Raw genomic sequence first — 24,788 nt, 5'->3', positions numbered from 1 at the left:
TAGAGTTTTAATATTTAAGCTTGAATCGGAGAGTTTTTAATTACTTACTCAGTTAAAATCTTTTACTTAAACTAATTGCATCAATTTAAAGATACACTTAAGTGTTTAAAAAATGTGTAAAACCTTTCGTTCGATGAAACTGAAATTTGAGGCCAAAATCAGCCCTTATTGGACCTACTCCTTTAAAAACAATCAAGTTTAAATCCATCTAATCTGTTACCGCTGTTGGATGGTGTACTAAAATTTTGCATTTTTCAAAATTATCAGTAAATATATGTTCTCACAGGGTCACCAGTTCTTCACATTTTATTTGATACTTGAATAACTAAAATATAGTATTCAAAATATATTCTAGACTTATTATAAGGGATTTCCGTTTTAAAATTCCTCGTAGTTTAGTATTTTTGTGGTTTTACTTTTTTCTACATATTTATATATTTACAAATATGGGTAGAAACTTTTTTGTTTTAGATATGTACTACTAGTACATATTTAAAAAGTCTACTTTCCTGTGTGTTTTTTTTCTTTTTGACCGGTTCAGATTTAGTGGTGTAACATCTAATTAAGTTTATCCAAATTATTTTTGCAAATAAAACATAATTTCGCTCAAGTTTTAAAATTGCAATGAGGTGAGAGTCATTTTGTTCCATATTAATATGCCTCATTGTGACTTCGAGATGATAACAGCAATAAAAGCGCTTTTCCAAAAACGTATGTAGTTACATTCCTGGTATATTCCGGCCATTTTTGTTTCTATAGGAAACCAATTAATGTGGTCAACTTTTGGATGCACCAATTGTGTAAGATCTTCAAAGGGCAATAACTCCATAAGGGGTCAATTGGGATTTTTTTGTCATATTTTTATAGTTCTTACTTTGCTGAACATTATTGCTGTTTACAGTTCATATCTATCTATAATGATATTCAAAATGAAAATGAAAAACTGCAAAATTTCGTTAAAACTACTAATTTGGTTATTATCTTGAATATTATTAAAGATAGAGATAACTGTAAACAACAATAATGTACAGCAAAGTAAGAGTTAAAAATAAGTCAACATGACCAAAAGGATCCATTGACCCCTTAAGGGCATACGATACAGTTACAGGGAAGGTAATGACGTTGCTAACGTAATTTGTTATTTTCGCGACGTCAAACTGTGACATACCGGTATCGGGAAAAGATGCATTTTTCGACTTATTTTTAACTGATTTAATTTGAAAACGAGTTCATGGACCCCTATTTTTCAAAACGGCATTTTGCTTCATTTTGCAGGGAGATTATGTGACCCAAATTTTATAAAACTGTAAATAGAGGATTTTTTTTAATTCGATAAACATGCAGTAAAAAATTACGTTTTTTCCACAATTCATGAACATTTGATAAATATGAGTTATTTCTGAATGAAAAATTGCATATTTTTTTAGGATATTTATAAAATACAGAAATTACCGATTATTTAACAAAAAACAATTTGTGTTTATCTTTTATAACAAAACAGTAATGTCTTTCTTTCGAAAAAGAAACTACGGCCACAAATCTGAATTTTGAGCAAATATACAAAATTTCGACCTCATTTTACTCAAAAAGTAGCACATGAAGGTATATTTTTTATTACATATTTGATTTCAACAGGTAAAAAATAGCTTGTATGCAAAGTTTCATGAACTTGTAAATACAGGACCAAAACTTTATCGTATGCCCTTAAGGAGTTATTATAGGATTAAACATATTTTTTCTAGAGGTTATTGATGTGTAAACCGGGGCGATTAACTCACAAACTGAATAAAAGTCCGAAGGACTTTTATGTCAAGTTTGTGAGTTAGAGACCCGGTTTACACATCAATAACCTCTTGAAAAAATGTGTTTAATCCTTATAATTCTTCAGCCAAACATACGCGGTTATTAATTTACATTATTACTTTGATGGCTACTGTATGTACCATCAGAAGCACAATGGCATGCCGTAACTAAGGAGTACGCCACCATCTTGACTTAAAAAACCTAAATGTTCGATAAATGCAACAGAAACTAAAATGAACTAGCACCTACCTCAAACACTCTATTTTAATTAGAAACTATCCGAATTTGAAGCGTACAAGTAACGAAATAATCTTCCGTCTGAAAGTTTTCAATCGTATGACGACGTGTTTTGCCATGACGTAAATTCGCCAAATCATTCGTGAAATTTCCCGGAATTTTATTTAATTTTTTTTTTTATACATTTTCGAAGCTTTAGTGCATTTATTTTATTTCTCTTCTTTTTTTTTTGGGGGGGGGGGGGTATATATGCATTAGAATATAACCAACTGTTTTGCAATTGTTTTATAATCTCGACTTGCTGAAAATCCCAGTATCCCTGCAAGAATGTGTATCGCGCATGAATAGATCACAAAAGTAGTTTCGGAAACATGGTTTATCGAAGTGTAAACCAAGAAAAAAAAATCTAATTGACCAATCCAATTCAAGTATTTATAGATATGCAAATGATATAAGAATTATTGCCCTTTATAGTCAATTTTTGACCATTTTTCGTAATTCTTAGTTATCTTTTACAAAAAACTCCTCTGAAAATTCTGGGCCTAATAAAACCAAACTTGGCTACAATCATCATTAGAGTATCTAGTTTTGTAAAAATATTACCGGTGACTTGGCCAACCAACCAAGATGGCCGCCATGGCTAAAATAGAACATAGGGGTAAAATGCAGTTTTTGGCTTATATCTCAAAAACCAAAGCATTTACAGCAAATCTGACTAGGGGAAAAATGTTAATCAGGTCTTGATCTATCTGCCCTGAAATTTTCAGATGAATCAGACAATCATTATCTTGAATATTATTATAGATAGAGATAAACTGTAAATAACAATAATGTACAGCAAAGTAAGACCTTAAATAAGTCAAATGACCAAAATGGTCAATTGACCCCTAAGGAGTTATTGCCCTTTATAGTCAATTTTCATAAAATTTGTAAATTTTTACTAACTTTTTCCACTTCAACTACTTGGCCAAGATTATTATAGATAGAGATAATTGTAAGCAGCAAGAATGTTCAGTAAAGTAAGATCTACAAACACATCACCATCACCAAAACACAATTTTGTTATGAATCCATCTGTGTCCTTTGTTTAATATTAACATAGACCAAGGTGAGCGACACAGGCTATTTAGAGCCTCTAGTTTTGTCATGGTGTTGTCAGTATCTCTTCAGTTAATTTGTTTTGAATGTACCTTTGATATCTTCAGTCTCTTCAATTTTTCTTTTTAAAATCAAACATTATTTGATGCAGGTTCCTTGTGTCTTAGGGGATTTATAATGATGACAAAAATGACATGAATGATATAGCTTGTCACCTGTTTCAGTTCTTACAGCCTTGCCTTTAAATATTTTCCTACTGAAGGTAAATCCAGAAAAGCTTTGGACGCATATAAACTGTTATCACAGAGATATGTCTCGCTTTTTTGTAATTTCAATAATGCAAATGTTGAAATTTAAATAGCAACAATTTAACATATTCAAAGTCAACAAACCATGACTGAGAGAACATGGCTTAAAAATATCCATGGAAATGAGATGTGTCAATGCTAATACAGCTGCATACAAATCTCTATTGACTTATCATAAGTTTTTCCCTTTAAAACATGTCAACTAAGCAAAATTCCAAAGTCAATAAACCATAACTGAGGGGCTTTGACCAAATAATCTCCATGGAAATGAGATATGCCAATGATTATACAACTGCATACCAATCATTATCAACTTACCACTAGTGGTTTCCCATTAACTGACCCAATCACAAACATACAAACAAATAAGCAAAAGTTTCAAAGTCAATAGACCATTACTGAGGAGGCAGGCCCAAATAATCTCCATGGAAATAAGATATGCCAATGCTTATACAACTGCATTCCAATTATCCTTAGATTACCACTGGTGGTTTCCCATAAACTGACCTAATCACAAACATACAAAAAAATAAGCAAAAGTTTCAAAGTCAATAGACCATTACTGAGGAGGCAGGCCAAAACAATCTCCATGGAAATCGGATGTACCAACACTAATACAACTGCATACCAAATACCTTTGACTTACCACTAGTGGTTCACCATAAACTAGACCTAATCACAAACTAATACATTATTGACGACAAAACGGCAAAACCGCCAACACCGTAAACAGCATACCTATGTCTCACTTTTTGACTCAGTTAAGCGCAACAAAAACTTGAAGTGTTTTTTTTTCATATCTGACAACAAAATCTGCATTGACAACTAAAATCTATGTATAAATAAAAAGTTTTCACTTTCCTTTGTCAATATGATGCCTTCTTTTTTCCCATCCTTATGTGGTATTCTATTTACAGTTGTATCATGTGTGACAAAAATTTCAAAAGATTTTAAAACCAAATTCCTCAGAAGCATATAAACTAAATTGATTTTTAAAAAGTTTCATTGCCATACAAACATTTATCACAGTAACAAGGATTGAATAATAATTGTCATAAGATATATAACATCAGTGTACAAAAAAATATATTTAAAGAAAAGGAGTGGAGATGCATCTATTTTTATTCCAATAATTACATTTTGTGGTCATCAGTGTTGTATTACATATAACTAATGAATATTTCATCTCGACAAAAACAAGTTACATGTTCTAAAATACTTTAAAATGATTCATTCTATTGTAATGAGAAATAAACCAATCTATTTGAAAAAATATCCAAAGAACCAAGGGAAAATTACAGTTACAATACACATATTTATTATAATGTATCGGAAATAAGAAACCCAACTCTGAAAGTATTTAGTAAGTCTACTATGACCTTTCTAAACTCTATGGCACTTTGATTGTTTATAAGTAGCTAGTGAAGAATTCACTTATAGAATAGAAACTAATCTCAGCAGAAAGATAAAACAGTGAGACACATCAAAAGTAAAAAAAAATATGGATGGACAGAAAAAAATATCTCTTGAAACTTCAGCTACAGGCTGTAAATAATTGAATGATGTCTTTTAAAAACGCTCAGGAGCAATTGTTTTGATAAAATAAAATTATTTTAAGGACAATATCCAGTTGATGAAAAATGAATACATCCAACTCTGTACCACACCATATCCTTTTTTATACTTTATACCCTATAAATTATCTGTTTGAAAAAAAGACAAATCACCCTACAACGACACATCATTCTGACTTTGAGAAAACTAGTCCTTGCTGTTACTCCTAAATGCTGCATGTTTTTCAGAGAAAGAGCAATTGTCATTTCTAAATCCTAGTTTGAGCAATTGACAGGTCAAACTTACCATCCCCATACTTAAAGCAATAAGATGAAGAGACCATCATGGTAATTTTGAAATCTCAATGTCCAAACATCACACTATTAACTGTTGCCTATTTCCCACTTCTATGCCTTAAAACTTATAAATTTGAATAATAGTAAATCTACAATCAAAATGTTATCAAACAATAGATTCTACTTGAACCAACTATATCCAGATTTAAGTATGACAAAATTTATCATATAAAATTAATACATAATAATAAAAAAGACCAAACACAAGGTGACCCACTTTCAGCAACTAAATAACCATTGAAAAATCTCCATGAATACCCACATGAACCAATATGTAACAAACCAGAAAATGCAGAGACATTAAAAATCCCTCAAAGTAGGACATACAATAAATAGTCATGACTAATATATTAGTTCAAATATCTTTACAATATTTCCTTTCAAGTAGTCTTCATATTTGGTGGAGATTCAAACCATCAAAATTGAGTGCTATTTAAATATACATGATTTATGCTCTATTTTGTCAGTTATTTCAGTTGTTCAATATAGTACATAAATACACAAATTTTATCAGAATTTACTGTAGTTGATTAATTAATCCCTCATAAAATGTATGAATTACCATTAATTATGCAAATATTCCAATCAAAACTTCCGACATTATTAAACAGTCAAATTAATTTTCATGTAAATCATTCATATTTGTACCATATTCCTTTGCAATTATTTCAAAAGCAATCAAATCATTTCACTGTAACATCAATTTAACATTAGAAATTAAATCATAATGCTATTAATAGATTTGTGTGCTTATGTAATAAATGATTGGTGAAAAACAATATTTAATGTGTATGTATTTTAAAAATAATCTTTTTATTTGTTTTCGATAAATTAAATAAGTTTATTAACAATGTTTTATTCTTCAAACAAAGGTATTAAAACATTACAATATTAGAAACAAGACATTCAGCTTGATTTTGCAAAAAAATCATATTCTTAATATGTTAGGATGTCAATTGAACACAACAAAATTTATTCTTTCATTTGACAGCGAATTTAAACTACAAGTATCTAGAGTAAAAATATGATAATAATGTTCTATTAATTTCTCTCTTAATAAAATATAATTGTCATATCTCACTCAGCCTTGAGTTGAGGCTTCTACATGTATTGACAACAATACTTTTTATTGTTAAGATTGTAGAGTAATTCTTTTATCCATAAAACATTAAACTACATTTTTTCAGTAAGTGTCTGAACAGTATTGTTAATGGGACTTAATCTACAGACTTGATTTCTGCTTTTAAATAGTGGTGTTCAAACAAAATGTACTTAGGCCATAAAAATAGAATAATTCATGCTTGCTAGCCCAAACCCTACCACCCAGAAAATAGTAGCCTTCTCCAAATCTTTTATTGACCTGATATAAAAAAGTTGTTGTTATTTAGAGCTAGGCATGTTATAACAAACATCTGACACTCTTTGTCCCAAAAAAATATATGCCTACTATTTACTGTATCTACCGAAGAGTAGGGTTTGGGCAGATCTAAATATATTTTAAGTGAAGCCTGAACCTCACAACAAAACCAAAATTAGCCCCAATGACAATAAACAGCCATGAACTAGAACAAAACATAAAAAACCATTACAAACATCTATACCTATCACTTCTATAATAGCAACAAATAGTACATTCATTGAAAACACACAAATCAACAGTCTTATGGAATTTATAATCAAAGGACACTGGCAACAAACATAACAGTCTTCAAAAGCTTATTGAAAGGTTACTGGGACATTGGTCTACTAAACAACACCTTTATAATAGCTATGTTTTGGAATTTTACTTTAAAAGATTCTTGATATTGTCTTAATTTTCTGGTCACATCTCTATGTTTAGTAATATTTAACCATTTACACTACTAAATTTTTAATGAACATTTCCTAACAACAAACAACCTTTGGAGGGACTAAAATTATAACATTCAGTCAGAGGTACTACTTATACAGGCCATATTTATTTACATGAGGGTTTAAGTAATTGTAACTTGTATCATGTGAATGTGTAAATTTTTAAGATTGCAATTTTCTATCAAAATTTGAATGATCTCCTTTTAACCATTTAACTGTCCTTAAATTATACTTTTGGGGATAGAATATAAGACTTCAACAACAAAAAAAGACTTAGAACACTATTTACATGTATTTATATTTTGGTTTTAAAAATATCAATATTTCCAAGGGATATAATTCTAACTCCAAAAGTATCACCTGTTCAAGTAAATATAAAACACTTGTATAAGAATTACCCCTGACTGACATTCTTAACAAACAACACTAAACATTTAATCTAAACAATAGAAAAATTATAAATTAGCAATAGAAAAATGTGCATAGAACATTTGCATAAATATAAATATAATGATCCTTATATTACGATATAATATGTAGACTATAAATAAAAACTTTGTGTGTATATTTTTATTGTGGTTTTTTATAAACCCTGAAAATGTGAAAGGCCACAACTCTACAGTCTTAACTGCAAATGTTTCATAAATTAGTAAGCTCAGTTTATTATATAAACTTCAAAGCAGACACCATGGACTTTAGTTGTTTTTAACTGTATATTTTACTGTCTATATATACGTTCTAAACAAACAATGCTGCAGCTGATGTAAATTTTCGGTTTCGTCAGAATATTTCCAAATTAATAATTCTTACTTTAAAATCTATGCACTATGTTTCACTTTGTATAAGCCACACAAACACTTTTGTAACAGAGATTAAATGAAAAAAAGAATAAATTTGAAGCATAAAGCTATCCAGAGTTTAATGTTACTCAAGAGCCAACCATTTTTTAAGTATAAAGGAATAACACTAGTTTGATTGTACTAATTAAATTGTCTATTATAAGGTTTCTTTACAATATTTTCAAAAATTATTGCACTGAAAAAAGTCTTTTCAATAGATAATCTAAGTATAAAAATATAATCATTTGAGATTCCATATTTCTAGAAAGAAAATAAGAACTCAATGGAAAAAATCATAATATATATCACTTTAAGCTCATTCTAGTACAAAAATCCAATTATTTTAACTCAAAACCAGTCCTTTAAGGAAATCATGTTTTTCATTTAGAATATTGCCTTCTATTTTGTGTGTGTTTATATATAAAGTCCTAAACTACCATAAGTGGTTTAAATCATGGTTTCAAATACTTTAACCAAATTAATAGCAAATGATTTTGGGGCAGAAATAAAACTTAACAGTATATAAATTTTCAACAACATGACAAAAAAAAGTTAAAGCCCTCATCTGAAAAGACAAACATGTTGTCATTTTGGCAAATTACAAGGTTTTGGTTTTGTTTCATTGGTTTTAAAGGTATCTGTCTTTCTAAAACGTAAACAGATTTATTTAGACATCTTCTTTTGTTTTGTGCTCATCCGTCTTGGCCAGGTTGACAACAGGTTTGTGAGAATACAGAAAAGTGGCTGCAGTTACAATTCCAAGTGCCACTACTGTGTACATGTCTATTGATATGCCAAAGATCATCCAGCACAAAACTGCAGTAAACATCAGTTCTAAAGCACTGGCAAATGTCTTCAAAATGGAATTCAGTGATCGTAGGAATAAACTAGTGACTATGCCAATAGCAGCATTGTTCAGAACTATACATATCACACTTGGTTGGGCCATAAGTTTAATGTTACTCAAGAGCCAACCATTTTTTAAGTATAAAGGAATAACACTAGTTTGATTGTACTAATTAAATTGTCTATTATAAGGTTTCTTTACAATATTTTCAAAAATTATTGCACTGAAAAAAGTCTTTTCAATAGATAATCTAAGTATAAAAATATAATCATTTGAGATTCCATATTTCTAGAAAGAAAATAAGAACTCAATGGAAAAAATCATAATATATATCACTTTAAGCTCATTCAAGTACAAAAATCCAATTATTTTAACTCAAAACCAGTCCTTTAAGGAAATCATGTTTTTCATTTAGAATATTGCCTTCTATTTTGTGTGTGTTTATATATAAAGTCCTAAACTACCATAAGTGGTTTAAATCATGGTTTCAAATACTTTAACCAAATTAATAGCAAATGATTTTGGGGCAGAAATAAAACTTAACAGTATATAAATTTTCAACAACATGACAAAAAAAAGTTAAAGCCCTCATCTGAAAAGACAAACATGTTGTCATTTTGGCAAATTACAAGGTTTTGGTTTTGTTTCATTGGTTTTAAAGGTATCTGTCTTTCTAAAACGTAAACAGATTTATTTAGACATCTTCTTTTGTTTTGTGCTCATCCGTCTTGGCCAGGTTGACAACAGGTTTGTGAGAATACAGAAAAGTGGCTGCAGTTACAATTCCAAGTGCCACTACTGTGTACATGTCTATTGATATGCCAAAGATCATCCAGCACAAAACTGCAGTAAACATCAGTTCTAAAGCACTGGCAAATGTCTTCAAAATGGAATTCAGTGATCGTAGGAATAAACTAGTGACTATGCCAATAGCAGCATTGTTCAGAACTATACATATCACACTTGGTTGGGCCATAGCGCTGAGACTCGTAAATGTGAAGGCATTGGCCAAATCTCCTTTAAATCCCAGAGCTACGACATTACAAAGGATAGAATCTAAATACATGAATACATTCTGTACCATTATATGGACGTCAACCCCTTTGTCTTTCAACAGGTACTCATTGTACACACCTGCAAAACATGAGCTAAACACCTGGACGATGATAAGAAACAGATGTGGATCAAGGTAGGACATGAAATCTGATGATGTGGCACCTGTTTTCTCAGACATTTTGCCATATTCTTTCAAGATACATCCAAATGTAAGGCATCCTAATGATACCCACTGGAGAGTTGTCAACTTCTTATTGAAAACAATCTGAAAAGAACAATTTTAAAATGCTTACTACAAATGGAAAATTAAGACATCAGTAACCACCATGGATGTACCAGTCAAAGTCTTTTTTTTATTGATCATATTTGAAATTCTCAGAATTTTTGTTGAACATGTTAAATGATGAAAATACAGTTCAAAGTTTGGTTCGTCCAAAGCTCTTTTCTGGACTTTTCTTCATCAGGAATGGAAAAAAACCAACACATTTAAATTCAAGGATGTATTATCAGTTGTGGAGGTATACAATAATAAGGGACCTTGAAATAGCCCAAACCATTTCAGGTCAACTTTGACAAAACAAGTCAGACATTAATTACCTTACAATTTTAAGAAATGTATGCTTTTTAAGAGGCTTTCTAATCGAGATAAGCATCTAAAGGAGCCTGTTTTTCAGTGGCTGTTGTTTGTTGCTGAATGTCATATTTGTTAATATTTTTTTTCTTCATAAATTAGGCCATCAGTTTTAAATATTTTAAAATATTTTTTCATATGTCCTTTTTGAGACTTTTAAAAGCTTGTGGTGTGATATCATGGATATAGGTGTTGCTAATTTTATAAGGTAGTTCAGTGACCTATAGTTTCCCAAATTTCACATGATTTGGTCTATGGTGGAGAATGTTCAATTGACATTTATATCCCTTCTTCATATTTTCATATTTATCTTGGGTGAACTTTATTTGTATTTTTTTCTTTCCTGTTGAAAAACAAGAACTCACCTGAAATATGACACCAGTCAATACAACTCTGAACTGTAATAATAGGAAGTATGTTGTTGGATCATAGGAGGCCAGGTTTACAAAAGCCAGGTTATTGTATAAACAATATAACGCTGATGGTACCATGTAATACAGTAGCACTGAAAAAAAAATTAATAATATAAACTGTGTGTCACATTTTTGTACATATATGTTAAGTATCAAAAGGAAGAAAAAACTTCTTTTAAGATTATTATTTATCAAACCCATGTAATGCGTTAATTTCTTCACACAATTAAAGAAACAAATATTTATGCTTTTACAGTTATGACAGTAGTAATAAATAATGATGTGACACACCAATAGATTTTTGAAAGTTCCAGTGGCTAATAGTTCATGCATATTTAAAATGAGAATAAATAAGCAAGTTAATAAGATCAGCAGAGGGTAGGAATAGTAATGATAGTATGAAATACATGTCAAACAATTATTTGGAAATATTGATATGTAGAATAGGGACAAGAATTTAGTCTGCGAACAGGTTATCTACTACTAATCTCTAAAAAAAAGATGTATCAGGAGTTTTTTTTCTCAAAGATAGCATCCACTCTCCCAAAACTTGGATTGAGATTAAGTCACTAATTGAAGGTAATAATTGAAAATTCTGCATGACTGTAAATGACAACCCTGTTGTACCAAACTAATGAGTACATTTTCATAATTTTCCTTCATTGTTATTTAATATTTCAATTTAACTCCACAAACATGAACATATTAATGAAGTTGTTCAAGAACTGAAATCTGATGTTTCGAAAATTTATTTGAGTTTTTACAATTTTCTGTTTATACAGTCAGCTGTTTTTCAGATTTTTGTTATTTGTTTAGAATTTCATGCATACACTGTATAACTATGTACAGTACTGTTCAAAAATATCGATTCGATAACTTTTTTCTCCGATTTCCGATTTTCTCGGAATCACACCGAGTACCGCGGATTTCACTCCTAAAATCCTCCAAAGATTCTCTCCCAACACCGCGTGGCTGTTAATTGGTTTATTGCCCATCGGATGTACTTCAAATTAACGACGCGTGACAACATAATTGGATTACCCAGATAATTTACCTTTGAACATTTAATCGATCTTGGTTGCACAGATGTGCTTTAAAATCACGGTATTATAAATTGAACAAATGTTTTCCTTTCTTTGACAGATACAGATGTGACAATATCATTTAGAATAAGATAATTCTAATCTTTTATATTTGTGTCTTATGCCGTTATCTTTAAAATAGAACGTACATTTGTACATACGAAAAAGTATGAAGAAAATTGTTATTTTGTGTTTCTATTACAGTCCGGTCAGGTCATACATTGTGTTCTTTCAGCAAGGACGATTTTGCCACAATTACATGTAGTTTCTTTTATAACTTATTCAATAAGCAATATCAGCGCATTAATTGTTCATTATTAAAAAATCAACTGGCTAATAAAATCATGTTTTTTTTCGGTAACCCGATTCATCGGATCATCAAGTAAACTTAATTTATTGAGCAATGTAAAATATGATGTTTCACCACCTCGGTACATTTATACAGACTTGAATAATTCAAATTACGAACAGAAACTGTTAAATGACAACTCTGTTGACAAAGGAAATAATTTCAAGTGATATTGATAGTGCTCGTCATTTTCGCATTTTACGGAACGGTTTTCAAATTGACGAAAGTATTTATATCAATTTCGTCATTTGAATTTGGAAAGTGAAAAATATTTTCACATTAATTATATTATAAATGTACTATAATTCTACCGGTGTTTGACAAGTTTATGACGCTCAATCATTTTACGTTTACAAAAGATGTTAAAAGTTGTGATGATAAGTAATCCGCTTATCGCTATCCGATAGGTCACTAATCCTTTAATTATTAATAAAATTTATCAAACCTCATAATTGCCCATTATAATATTCTATTCCAGTTAAATCAGTCATCAATTTATTTTCAAAATTTCCCAACCGCCTACAATTGGCATTTCTTTATCGTATTATCATGATTATTGTCATTTGAATACAATCAGTCACCCCGGACAATTTCCATCATAATTTCAATTAATACATCACCAACTGTAAATCTATATTATGCATGGACATAAAATTAATGTACTTTCTTTTTTGAAAGATAAAACATTAAAATTTAAATAGTTAAAAATGTGTTCACGTTTATTCGGATAAGAATTATATTTTCCCGATAAATCAATTGTAAAAGGACCTTCTGGAGCCTCAATACGATTGCACAAAAATGTCGTTCTGCAACTTTAGAAACCTTGAATGGACTTTCCCACGGTCGGCCAGAAAGGTCACCTGAGTTTACTAGTACGCGATATTTTTTCCCGCCCTTTAAAAAACTCGTGCTGTGGATAACATTGATGTTAACTATTTTTAGCATTTAACATTGTTAAGTAAGTCAAGTTCAAGTTCAACCCAAACTGTTGATAACTGAGATGTGTATCGCGGAATTGTCTTCGCACGGCAAATAATTGTTTTTAAAATCTTTTGTTGAAAATACACAAATTTACATTCATTGTGCGAAAGTTAATATTAAACAAAGACGAATTAATGCAGCTGGAAGTATTCCTGTTGTAACGGAAATGTATTATTATTCTGCTGTACTGCCAACAAATCGTAAAACGAAAATGCCGCAATTGTTAAGCATAACGAATGGTGAATAATATTTTCCTTTTAACTTGAATATACAAAACTTTCAAACACGTAATTTTATTTAACTGCTCAGATTAATTAAGCGAAAGTTTCCGGTTATTTTTACACAAGTATGCTCATTTCGTAAATAAAATATTAATTTACTGGTGAAGACATCGAGGTCAAAATTAAGTAGTTTTCATTTTTTATAAAACTTAAATACAATTGAAAGAATTAACAACAACATTTTGCTTTTAAATCTTTTATTCATTCCAGCAATTAGATAATCGTAAAAAGAAAATGCCGTAGATTTACACAATTAATACGGGGCAATCATTTTGTCTAATGAATGGTGAATAAATTTTCCTTTTTACTTGCATATATAAAACTTTAGACTTATAATTTTTAAATGAAGACTTTAACTTTGAAGTAGAATATTTTGTTTTTCACATATTCCGCTATATTTTATAATCGTTTTTTTTTAAAGCAAGTACATTAAGGTTAAGATATTTTTAGATGGGCTAACAAAAAATACGAAAATATTTTGACTTTAGTTTTTATTACCACAAATGAAATTTAGTTAGTATAAAAGACATTCAAAATTATACACCTGTTTGACACTTAAACTGGTACAGTAGACCGGAAATATAACTCTATTACTTCAACCTTTACCTGTCAGGTAATCCAATTACCCATTCAGTCTTGTGCCGGTATAGATCAAAGTAGGATAAGGGCAATTAATTCCTCGGTGTAGAGAGTGAGCTCGTTATCACAATAAACATTTACCTGATTTTGGGAGAGATTACTCCCAAATTCCTCCCAACATTTTGGGAGGAATCTCGGAGTTTGTCGGAGTGGCTCCGACATTTTCCTCGGTGTAGGGTGTGGGAGAGTTGGTACTCTTGAACTGTACTGTAGTATACTGCATATTGCCCTACATACATGTATACCTATTATTATCGCTATTTTACAAAATTATCCTTTCCTCTTGCTGACTGATAATTTTCTTTCTCAGTGAGGTTGAGTGAAAATTATCACTAAAAACTAAGGGCATTGCTAATCAAATGACACATTCGTCATAGGTTAAATAGAAATAAACAGATTATCATTGGTCATCTCAACTCAATTGCTTTAATTTTCTCAATCACATTGAGATGATCAACGATAATCTATATAATTATATACATTTTGTGTATACGATATACAAACAATAGATAAGAATTCCTTACCATCTTTATGCTTGGTAATATCGGACAGCAGAGAACTGACTGTATTACTGAAAATTAAATGAAAATACTATGGAATGATGATTAAAAATAAACATAAAACAAAATAAATGATGTTCAGTGGTTGTAGTTTGTTGATCAGGTTCATAAGTGTAACTTTTTTATATAGATTATACCTTTGTTTTTCCCGTTTTAATGGTTATACACTAGTTTTTTTTAAACCCTTTAAAGCTTGCTGTTCAGTGTGAGTCAAGGATCTGTTTTGAAGACTGTACTTTGAATTAAAATGGTTTACTTTCACAAACTGTGATTTTAATGGAGAGTTGTCTCATCGGCAATCATACCACATCTTCTTATATCTATGAATGGAAATAGAAATATATCTTCTTGAACTAGTACAAATGTACATGTGCATGATTGCTACGAGTAAATTTTGATCATTAAATATATAAATTGGTGCATCATTTTGAATACATGCATGTCAAAACATGGTCCCTACTTAATGAGACAGCTACTGGTTAAATACCTTCATCATGTTCATAATTGAAAAAGGCAAAATAATCAAAAACAACACTCCTAACAGTTGTCATGAATTCTCACCTGACATAAAATATAACTCTAATCTGCAGTATTTGTGAGAGGTCAGTAAGTGCTTAAATTGGTCAGATTAACAGAAGAAAGAAACCTGTCAACTGTATTAGTATCACATGTGTGTGAAGCCCTTACTATTGAAAATTAGTGTGTAAGTTCTTGTGTTGAAATATAAAATGTTCTTGCATTTCATACATGTGTCACATTAATGCCTTTTTTTTATCCACATTTTCAGTGTTATATAAATAAGATGATGTACATGGTATGATTGTCAATGAGACATCTCACCACAAGACACTTAATAATAATTTAGATAATAAAGCTACATTTGTTTCCTTTTTAATATATAAGAATATACATACATGTATACACTATCAATGTATTTTTAGCAGATTAGATGTAGAACTCAAATTTGCCTTTGTCATTTTAAAATTTCTTTGAACTCCTTGAAACTTGAATAAAAATATAGTCTTCAATCATCTAATCATAAATCACACATGAATCATTTATAAAATTATATAAGTAAAAAACAAAAATAGTTTATGTGTGTACTGTGGAAAGATTTCACAGTATTGTCACCTCCATAGTAAAACTAAGGCTGAAAACCCTGTCTAAAATGATTTTTTAATGAGAAACATTATAAATATTAACAAACAAGATGCTGATAATGATATGACTGTAAAAATAGATTTTATATATATATAAATATACATGTATTCAAGTCAGTGTTCTCAAAAGAAATTTCAAATTGTGTCCAGAAAAAAAATAAACATAAGGGTATTTCAACATTTGTCCAATGATAAAATGAGCTAGACAAATATTCAATTAATAATAACTCACTCTTTTAAAAATATACAAGCTGCTGCCACAAGCTTGACACATTCCGTCAATAGCACAGCTGTAACAGTATTGTAATTGTATGTGTTATCTTTACTTTTAGATGCTGTTACCAAAATACCTGAAAGAAAGCAAAGATTTAGGCATTATTGTCAGTACAAATGTATGTACAAAAAAGCAGTATTTACACATATTACAAAACATAAAAAATATTTTAAAATGCATTCTGGTTTACATCAATGTACATACATGAACATATGTCATGTACTGTAAATGTATTGTGTGTCTCAGATCAAATATAAGTGTTTGCAAAATTCAAATTCTATGTCATAATCATTGATAATGATAATGACAAAAAAATCAAAACTCAAATCAGTAAAACAACTGGTTAAACATATAGCTAAAAAGATAATTGATAAAATTGAGAATGGAAATAGGGAATGTGTTAATGCTACAACAACCAGACCAGAGCAGACATAAATAAATAAAAATTTCTCAATCTTACAAGTTTCTACATGTCTAGATTGACCACCAGCCTATGGTTATAGCCTATGTTTTATGACCTCCATGGTCACTTTTTGTTATTGTGTATAGTATATTACTGTTTAATTACAATTGTACTTCATCCTTGCAATGGTTGTGCCTGATGGCACATAGGACAAGGCCATGATTCATAGCATATGGTGAGTATTTATCAAAGGTTGTCACAGGTTGTACTGTATTTCAAATATGAAGGAACAGATCAACATCTTTTTTAATAAATAAAGAGTTAATAATATATTTGTGATATAATATACATGTATTAACTCTGTCTCAACTCTACAAGTTTAGTTCACCATTATACAATTTTGGTGATAATGTGAGTGGAAGGGCTATGCACCTTTGATGTTATGAGCAATGCCTTTCTGTCCTTAAAACATTAGATATAGAAAATCCAAACTAATCTTGCCATTTTTGTAATAACATCAGGGTTCCCGCTAAGACACATATACTCGTCCTGGACACATGGAAATCGAACTGGACGCGTCATTTTGTAAACCTGTGAGTCCCTAGGACGCGTCCTGATTGTATCCCCTAAGTCCCAGAAACATCGTTTTGCCTAGAAGATTTATGATATCACATTGTCTGAGCAGTTGTTTAGACAAGAAACTAAACCAGAAGACAAAACATCGATGTGATACGTAGATCATTATTTTTGACAGCTGATAGATTTATAATTTATATAATTCAGGGCTTTCCCTTGAAATTGAAGTAGAAGGCTCAAATTAAATTATAGGCGGCTGTAGATGTAAGCTTGGTGCTTTACGGCAGGGGATCAGGGTTAAATAGAGCAAAATCCTGCATTTTCACAATCTCCTGGCACCTAATTTCATCTTTCAAATGACCATTTTTTATGTATGAAATTAAGGAAAGAAAAAAAATGTCAAATATTTTTTTATTTTCATTACCTTATGCTTAAAATTTATTTCCTTTTAAAGGAGTTTTATTTAAAAATGTATAAAATAATCCGGTTTGTTAAAAATCTACATTGATTTGTTTACATACATTGTACATGTAACTACGTGCATTTGTAAACAAATGACCCCCCTTTTCTTGCTAAAGACTGTTACGGGAATTTAAATCATACAATTATTTCTCAAGCATTGACAGAAAATTAATATATCCCGACTTTCTCTGTTTTTGTTTACTGTTCAATAAGTCAGATACATAAATCATTTGGAAATTTTATTTATTTGAGGTCGAGTTGACAATATTCTACTTTCATTTTTGCCCTTGATTCTCAGAAGTCACGTGGGCTTTGAACTTCAAAATATACTGTTTTCCAGATTCTGAACAAACATGAACAATATGATCTACTACATTTTCTTTAATTTGACTGATATTATTCCATAACATAAGATTGTCATCCTATCTGATTGTCTTCATGTTTTAAAAGCCAAAAAAAGGCAATGAGTTAATGACCATCAGAACGTCTCTATAGTTATCATTCAATGACCACCGAAAAGTCTCTCTTGTTATCTTTGAGAAGAAAAGATGCATTCTGACTTTAAATAGACAACCAATTAGTGACCTGAATTCATGTGAACTATATTTAGTCTAAGGTAAACACTGACTTTTATCCTGCTTATCGTAACCGCGACTTTGCAACAATACGTCTTTCGGTTGCCTGTAAACATTTGAAAAAGATTTTTTTTTCTTTTTGAAAATATCTTTTTGTCAGTGAAGTAGCTGGCACTTGAAGCCATTGTTAACAGCGGATTTCCGCTGGCTACCGGCTTCAATGGAAAGCCCTGCTCTTTTGAATAAACAAACATTTCTAAAGGTAAATGTCATTGTTGTTTTTAAAGTATTGCTCAAACATGCCAAATTTTTAGAGGATTCAAACCTGACTTCCGAATGTCTAAAAACATTTCTGAACTTCACAAAAATCCCACTTCTGGCATCCATTGCTTTGTGTGCATTCCATTCAGTGTCATCAATCTTGTAGCACATGTATCAGGCAATACAGGTCAATCAAATTGTATTTAAGAATTTCAAAATGACAAGCACCTTAACGTTAATATCACAAGTAAAATCCCTAACAACAGAACCAAAATGGAAAGTGTTACGGTATTTCTGTTTCTTTTTTAACAGATTTTTGAGTTTTAAAATTATCTTTTTGTTAAAATCATACAGATTTGTCCTCTTTCATGGGTAATGCCTGCCTCATATTACAATTTATTAAGATCATGAAGATTCAAAATCATCTTTTTAATACTGTTGTTTTAATCTTGCATAAATCAGTATTTCAACATTATCAATAAACAGGCTTTGTTATCTTTTACAGTTTAAACCTATAATTTACTGTTTACCAATGCTACGACATCTAGACCCTAACGAAAAAGAAGAAGATTCAGGCAGAGACATATATACACATACAGGGCAGTGTTGTTTGTTCTTGAAACTGACTCATGGGCATGGACCATGGTTGTCTTGTCATGTCATCACTTACCTTGATTTATAAACAGTGCCATATACGAAATAAATATGATCAAACTGAATTTCGTTGGAAACAAATCTTCTGAACACCACCCCATCTTGATTTTGCTATGAAATTGATTATGTTAGACTATCGAGTTTGTGCACGCAAATTTTTTTCTCGGGGTTGACAATTTTCTTCAGCTGCCAAACATAAAATGTTATTGTGAAAAACGCTTTAACGACTAGATAATAACCGATTCCTCGGCCCATATGAAACTCGGACTTATCTAACTCGGCCTTTCACGTATAATCAGTTACTTTACTAAATCTAGAATTAATTATCAGTGGCGGACCCAGAAATTTTCATACGGGGGCTTCAGCCATGCTTCAGTGATTCCCTATATAATCCACCGAAGTTTTCCCATGAAAAGGAGGGGGGCTGGATGATTAAGAATGATAAAAAAGATCATTTTTACCTGAAACTTTACTATTATTACGTGAACAAGATATATCTTCAATTAACAATCTTTAAAAGTAACAATTGATAAGCACAATCTTCCCTTTATTGATTTTTATTTGTCTTTTCTTTCATATTAATTATTATTTTCTTATAACCGGCTTTCAAAATAATTGTCTATTTGTTTGAACTGGAAATATTACATGTGTATTGTTGACACCTTTTGAATCTCATTAATTTAAGTAAAACTAATTATCATATCAATCAATCAAGTTGGAAAATAATAACTGTAATTACATGAAAATGTAATCAAATAAATACTCCGCAAACGGTCAAGAAAAGACAAGACAAGACAAGATCGACTAGACAGTTCTATTCTCAAGTTAACATTGTAGGCTGCATATACATGATATATATATACTTCCTATGTATTTTACTATAATGTTATCAATGTTAAAATATTGTCATAGACTGGAACATTTGACAGAAGGACTAATATATGATGCGTTTATATGTTGTAAACAGTTACATAACTCTAATGTAAATACATCATGGTATTCTAGTATAGATTATATTCAGAGAGAAATTGAATTACCAAATTTTGACCAATCAATTGGTTCTTTATGTCAGTATGTTAAAAATAAACTATGTAAAAGTTATGTCACATTTTGGAATAAACTGAAGTATCAAACAATTAACTCTGAAAAAGGGAAGCTTGGTACTTATTTTCCATAAAAAATTGTTTTAAAAAAGAAAAATATTTAGAATTGCAGGACTTCAAAAAAAGGCAGTCAATTTTTAAATTAAGAATAAGTGCTCACTCTTTAAAAATTGAGACAGACAGATATTCAAAAAAGCATTATAGGAAGATCTGAGCGTCTTTGTACTAATTGCTCACTTGGTAAAGTTGAAGATGAGCTTCATTTTTTATTAGACTGCCCTCTTTATGATATTCAAAGGGACGATTTTTTTCAAGACATTTCTAACAATTGTTATAATTTTATAAACTTAAATAAATCTTCTAAATTTTTATGGCTCTTGACCCAAGAAATTTTTACTCTTATGGAAAAACTAGGTTGTTATATTTGTGACTGTTTTGAATTAAGGGGATCAGGCATGAACACTGACATTTAGTCAAGTAAATAATTTGAAAATAAATACATATACATGTATAATGTAATTTTATTATTCTTTTATTCACAATATATATGTGTTTTTTAGCTTGATTCTAACTAATGCTTATATTCCAATTATATATGTATATGCCTCTATTATTGCTGTTGTTACTAATTATGTAAATCAATTGTATCTGATTTTATGCCCTTTATGGGCCCTGTAATTTGGGAAATAAAAATATTCTATTCTATTCTGTTCTATTCTATACACATTGGTACATGCAAAAAATGAAACGGTAATATATAATATATATAGGATACAAAACTGATTGTGAACATGTCGATAAAAGAATGTTACATAACAGAAAGGAGAGCGTGATATTAGAGGGTGCCGTCTCTTCACAAGTTCCAGTACACTCTGGTGTACCCCAAGACACAATCATTGGTCCATTACTGTTCCTGGCCTACATTAATGACATGCCAGAAACAGCATCTACATCAGAGACCAAATTGTTCGCGGATGACAGCCTTCTCTTTCGTACCATCACCAACCAAGCTGACAGTGAACTTCTTCAAAAGGACTTAACAGCATTGGAAGACTGGGAAAACAAATGGCAGAAGAGTTGTAATGCCAAAAAATGCCTTGTCATTAGAATATCCCCCTAAAATAGACCAGTGATACAAATATCGTACCATCTTCACGGTCATACTCTAGACACAGAGGAAGCAAGTAAATATCTTGGAGTAACCATCAGAAACAACCTAACATGGGATAAACACATAGACAATACAGTAGGCAAAGGAAACAGATCGTCGGGGTTTATACGTAGAAACCTCAAAGGCTGTACAAAACCTGTAAAGGCAGCTGCATATATGTCCATGGTAAGACCCGCAGTGGAATATGCAAGCACAGTATGGGACCCAACCGCTCAAAATAAAATCAAGGCAATTGAACAGGTTCAGAAAAGAGCTGCACGATTTGTGAATAACAACTACACAGACCGAACACCTGGCTGTGTCACACATATGGTTAAAAATCTAAAGTGGGAAAGCCTCGGAGAACGGAGGAAAACAAATAGATTATGCATGCTATTCAAGATCCAGCATGAACTTATAGATATAGACCGTCACCAATATTTGACCCCGAATGATAACCGGACCAGAGGTAAAAACCGCTTCTTCCAAGAAAGAACAAGTACAGACACCTACGGCCAATCTTTCTTCCCGAGGACAATCAGGGACTGGAACAACCTACCAACAACAGTTACAGCGACCAACACCGTTGAGGGATTCAGAGCTGCCCTGAAGGCATGATCTGAAAGGAAGTAGGAAAACCAGTTGTAAATAATTTTAATTGTATATTTTTTTGCGAACGTTTTAAATGTAATTTGTAAATAGCCAAGATAAATCTTTCTGTGTTGCCCGACACTGCGTAAAGTTTTCGCGCGGAACCATTAACATTCAGCAATGAATCCGGTTCCTTACCTGGAAGAAGAAGAAGAATTAATAGTGATTATAATAGAAAAAACAAATAGACAAAGGCTAAACTGGAAGAGCTGCTAGGGAATTTACAACCTTTATAAATTTACATATATTTTTAACTTAATCCTATGTGTTGTTTGTAATAATTTGATAAGTTTGATTAAATTAACTCTGGTACTACTAGTATGCTACAATAATAATTATTAAAAACAGTTCTCGAATCGTCACTAGGGATCTACAATTCAAAAGAATGTGAAATTTGTCAACTTATTCTTAACATTGACATGAAAGAGAGGAGAAAGATTCTAGACGGACATCCACACTAATAAAGTAAACTGACAACGCCATGGCCAAAGAGGAAAACAACTCGGAATACAGGCAAATTATAGTACAGAAGACACAATATAGAAAACCAAAGACTCAGCAACACGAATACCACCGAAAATTGGGTGTGACCTCAGGTGACCGGGCTTGCTCCGTGACATTTTGCATAAATTACAATATCTTCTTTCTCTATCTAAACCTATCCTTCTACTAGTTAAAATTGATAATCTATGATTTTCGTATGTTTATTCAAAAAAGCATTTTAATTTCAATGATTTCTCAAGCTTTTAATATTTTCGTAATAAACATACCAATGAAAATTTATAAAAAAAAAACATCGGTGCAATGACGAGTAGACGAGTAGCCTTTTTTTTTTTAAATTAGGTCTGTTTACAGGTTCATTGACAGTCAATATTCGAAAGTTTATTTGTCATATGTTAATATGCACAAGAGACTTTAGATTTATCGTAAATAATCTGAACTTAAAACTAAAAAAACGTTTTTTCATTTGTACAAATATTTCCATATTTATTTTTTAGACCAACGTAATTGTTTACGTTTTTTTAAATAAAATATATGCTAACTTAGCGACAACAACTTCACAGGCGGTTAAACTGACGTCAATTCTTACAAACCAAAAAGAAATATTATATAAGCATGTGTAGTCACGTTTAAAAAAAAAAGAATTGTACAAGCGTCTAAGTTATGATTTTCGGTTTTAACTGTTTTATTGTATAAATTTCAAGATTGTTATAGTTTAATCAAATTAGATTGATATGACTCATTTTACATCATAATCCTCGAGTCATAATAATACTGATGAAGGATATTTGTTATACGAAAAAGTTATAGATAATTACATTTAATTTTTCCTTTTTTTGTTATCGGTGTTGTTTAGTACACTTTTTAGTCTTTTATATAATTTATTTATTGTGTACATGTATCGTTACTCATAACGATTCAGCACCCTCGTTGGAAAGCTCCTCGACTAGTATTCACAACAACAAATTGAAGTTTTTAACGACATTGACTAGCTATACAGCCATTGCATGGTCGGCTCGATGCCCGAAGGCGTTTATGGAGCGTTTAAATATTTTGTGCAGTTGGTCAGGAACAAGTGGAAGACGCCATTTTGGTAGGCCGTCATCTTGGTTTTGTGAGTTGTTTTGGTTTGGTTTGTTGACTATTTTGATGTGTTATCTTCACAACGTCTGCTTTCATCATCACCCGTTTGATCAGCTTGGCACTCCGCTAACAACGATGGTGGAGTACTGGTCGAGTTCGGACGTAGTAGTAACGATGACAGTAAGCGATATTAGGACCAAAGTCGTGAGACAGTGAAATGAAGGTCGGTTATCCAATATGTAGGATACAGCCCTCGGAAGTGAGTAGGCATACCCCACCCCCAAAAAAAACCCTAACCATAATGGGTTTTGGAGTGTATGCTGACTCGGGTGTTGACGCGGTTTCACATTTGTACAGCGTTGGATTGGTTTCCGTCATAGAAAATAGTATGTCATTGATCCATTTATGGTAAACCCTCAACGAGGCGGATAAAGAAGAGTTGACCGAGCACGTTCGTTTAGCTGTGTGGACTGAGACGTGACTGTAATGGACTAATTATATTCAGACGTTTTAAACGTGTATTTATATACATCTGGGTTTCGCACAGCTCTTAGAACCTGACAACTGAATTTGAGTTCTGCTGCTAACATTACATTGGAATGAAATGCAATTATTTCACATTCAGTGAAAGACTTGTCTGTAGGTTAAAGATAAAAGAATAGGGACAGGGATTGCTCTGTCATCTACCGGATATGGAAAAATAAGAAAGCCAAATTATCATAACTCCTTACCTCCATCTCTATCATGGTTTATTCAGTTTCATTGTCGACGTTAACATGAGAAATGATCATGAAACCGAACAAAACTAAATATTTTCCTTAAACAAGCGAACAACGTTCAATCCTCACTCCTCAATATAATCCAATTTCTGCCTCTTAGGTCACATATATATATATACAACAATAACGACTTCTTTTAGCTCACCTGTCCCACAGGGCCAAGTGAGCTTTTCTCATCACTTGGCGTCCTCCGTCGTCCGTCGTCGCCGTCCGTCGTCGTTAACTTTTACAAAAATCTTCTCCTCTGAAACTACTGGGCCAAATTAAACCA

At 31.2% G+C, this 24,788-nt stretch overlaps 1 protein-coding gene across 1 annotated transcript; it reads right to left on the bottom strand.

Annotated features, from left to right (window-relative positions):
* Positions 1–9,267: 9,267 nt before the first annotated feature.
* LOC134710527 (UDP-galactose transporter senju-like) lies at positions 9,268–19,539 on the bottom strand. Its single transcript, XM_063570898.1, has 5 exons — positions 19,267–19,539; positions 16,278–16,395; positions 14,850–14,896; positions 10,946–11,085; positions 9,268–10,214 (listed from the first exon to the last, which is right to left on the bottom strand). The coding sequence occupies exons 1-5, from the start codon at positions 19,349–19,351 to the stop codon at positions 9,588–9,590; spliced, it is 1,017 nt and encodes a 338-aa protein (XP_063426968.1). The 5' UTR covers positions 19,352–19,539; the 3' UTR covers positions 9,268–9,587.
* Between the last annotated feature and the right edge of the window lie 5,249 nt (positions 19,540–24,788).

Source organism: Mytilus trossulus, chromosome 3, assembly GCF_036588685.1.
Source record: "Mytilus trossulus isolate FHL-02 chromosome 3, PNRI_Mtr1.1.1.hap1, whole genome shotgun sequence".
Classification (NCBI taxonomy): domain Eukaryota; kingdom Metazoa; phylum Mollusca; class Bivalvia; order Mytilida; family Mytilidae; genus Mytilus; species Mytilus trossulus.
The sequence above is the reverse complement of the archived record's forward strand: the minus strand, read 5'-3'. Positions and strand labels throughout refer to the sequence as shown.

What these genes read in the sequence shown, in the direction of transcription:
- LOC134710527 (XM_063570898.1), bottom strand. Translation starts at nt 19,351, where the DNA reads ATGGGGTGGTGTTCAGAAGATTTGTTTCCAACGAAATTCAGTTTGATC. An exon ending in GCTTGTATATTTTTAAAAGA is followed by an intron (nt 14,897 to 16,277) that starts GTGAGTTATTAT and finishes TTTAATTTTCAG; the next exon opens with TAATACAGTCAGTTCTCTGC. An exon ending in TGACTGGTGTCATATTTCAG is followed by an intron (nt 10,215 to 10,945) that starts GTGAGTTCTTGT and finishes TGTTCTTTTCAG; the next exon opens with ATTGTTTTCAATAAGAAGTT.